This window comes from Octopus bimaculoides, chromosome 8, assembly GCF_001194135.2.
Source record: "Octopus bimaculoides isolate UCB-OBI-ISO-001 chromosome 8, ASM119413v2, whole genome shotgun sequence".
Classification (NCBI taxonomy): domain Eukaryota; kingdom Metazoa; phylum Mollusca; class Cephalopoda; order Octopoda; family Octopodidae; genus Octopus; species Octopus bimaculoides.
Window position 1 is genome coordinate 27860677 of NC_068988.1, and position 1219 is coordinate 27861895.

The 1219-nt window shown below is 35.9% G+C and overlaps 1 protein-coding gene across 9 annotated transcripts in view; it reads left to right on the top strand.

Moving 5' to 3' along the window:
- LOC106875482 (trafficking kinesin-binding protein 1) overlaps positions 1–1219 on the top strand; it is a 209950-nt gene that overhangs the window by 48831 nt on the left and 159900 nt on the right. Inside the window, exon 1 of one of the 9 annotated variants that reach the window (XM_014923639.2) lies at positions 822–1161. The exons of the other annotated variants lie outside the window; for them this stretch is intronic. Coding sequence (XP_014779125.1) covers positions 1100–1161 — 62 coding nt within the window. The 5' untranslated portion in view covers positions 822–1099. Of the gene's footprint in view, positions 1–821; positions 1162–1219 lie in introns of those variants that run through there. 9 annotated transcript variants of the gene reach the window in all.

Consider the following 1219-nt stretch of genomic DNA (forward strand, 5'->3'; position numbering starts at 1 on the left):
AAAAAAAAAAAAAAAAGGGGGAGAAAATAGGGGGTGGGAGACAAAAGTCTTACCACTGAACCTGTTGCCTTCTTAATATAGTAACTCTTGTTATATTTGAAAAATAATATATAAACTCGTGTGACGTGAAGCCAGATGAGTCCTCATATTTCGGTTCAGACCCTTCAAAGAAGTGTGTTTCAAGGTTAACTCACCTTTGCTCACAGCACATAAATCTACCTTTCTTTAAAATACATTGTTAATATAATGTAATAACAAACAGGTTCATTTAATAGTATAAATGTTATTTTCTCTAATTAAATAATTTCAACATAATTCATTTAAACGGTGCTTTAACTGGAAACATCTGCAGTTTCTCTTACAAAGAGCATTAAAAAAGAAATGATTTCTCTAAATATTCTTTCTCTTTTTATTTTCCTGGTGCGTGTGCTTAATCTCAATCTCGCTTTCTCTTCGCTGACTCACAGCCTGTGAACCTTTTTTGGTTTACACAAACGTTCGTTACGATCTGGGAATCTAGGGGAAACAGAAGAGGCTCTGGTTTATGTCTTTTTCTTCCCCCACTGACTGCCGCACATAGACAAACAATTCGAGTGTGTGAGTATAATATAAATTTAGCTTCCTCTCTAGCAAGGGAAAGCACTCCAATTTAGCCGCGCGCACCAGCTGTTTCAGAATCTCTTTTAATAACCCACTGTCGTCATGAGGCTGTAAAGCGATAATTTGGTGGTAGAGGTTGTAGGGGAGGCTTTATTTCACTCTCTCCATTCACTTACTCTCTTTCTATTTTCTCGACACTCCTACTTCGCCCACACCTCTTTTTCCCTTCATTCTCATCATCATAACCATCACGGTAAGTTTGGCGTGGTTTAGAAGTCATGTCAAACTTTATAAACTTATAAAACTTTCAGTTCATTTTTAGAAACCGATTTCTTTTTTTTTTTTTTTTTTTAACACTTCGTTCAAAGTTTTTCATTCCTTACTGTTGTTACTTGTCAACGATGATTTCCCCCCTGGAACAATAAGTTGAAACTACAGTTTTATCCTTATACGATTGAGCTGGATTACCATGGCATAGTGGGGCCAGCTAAACATCCTGATGTCTTTAAAAGAACTCAGTTTCACTGTTGCTGTTTGGAACCGACCCACCATTCCTTACAGGTTAGATATTTTTGTTTGATATATTTATATGTTTATTCTGATCACACAATTATGTTGT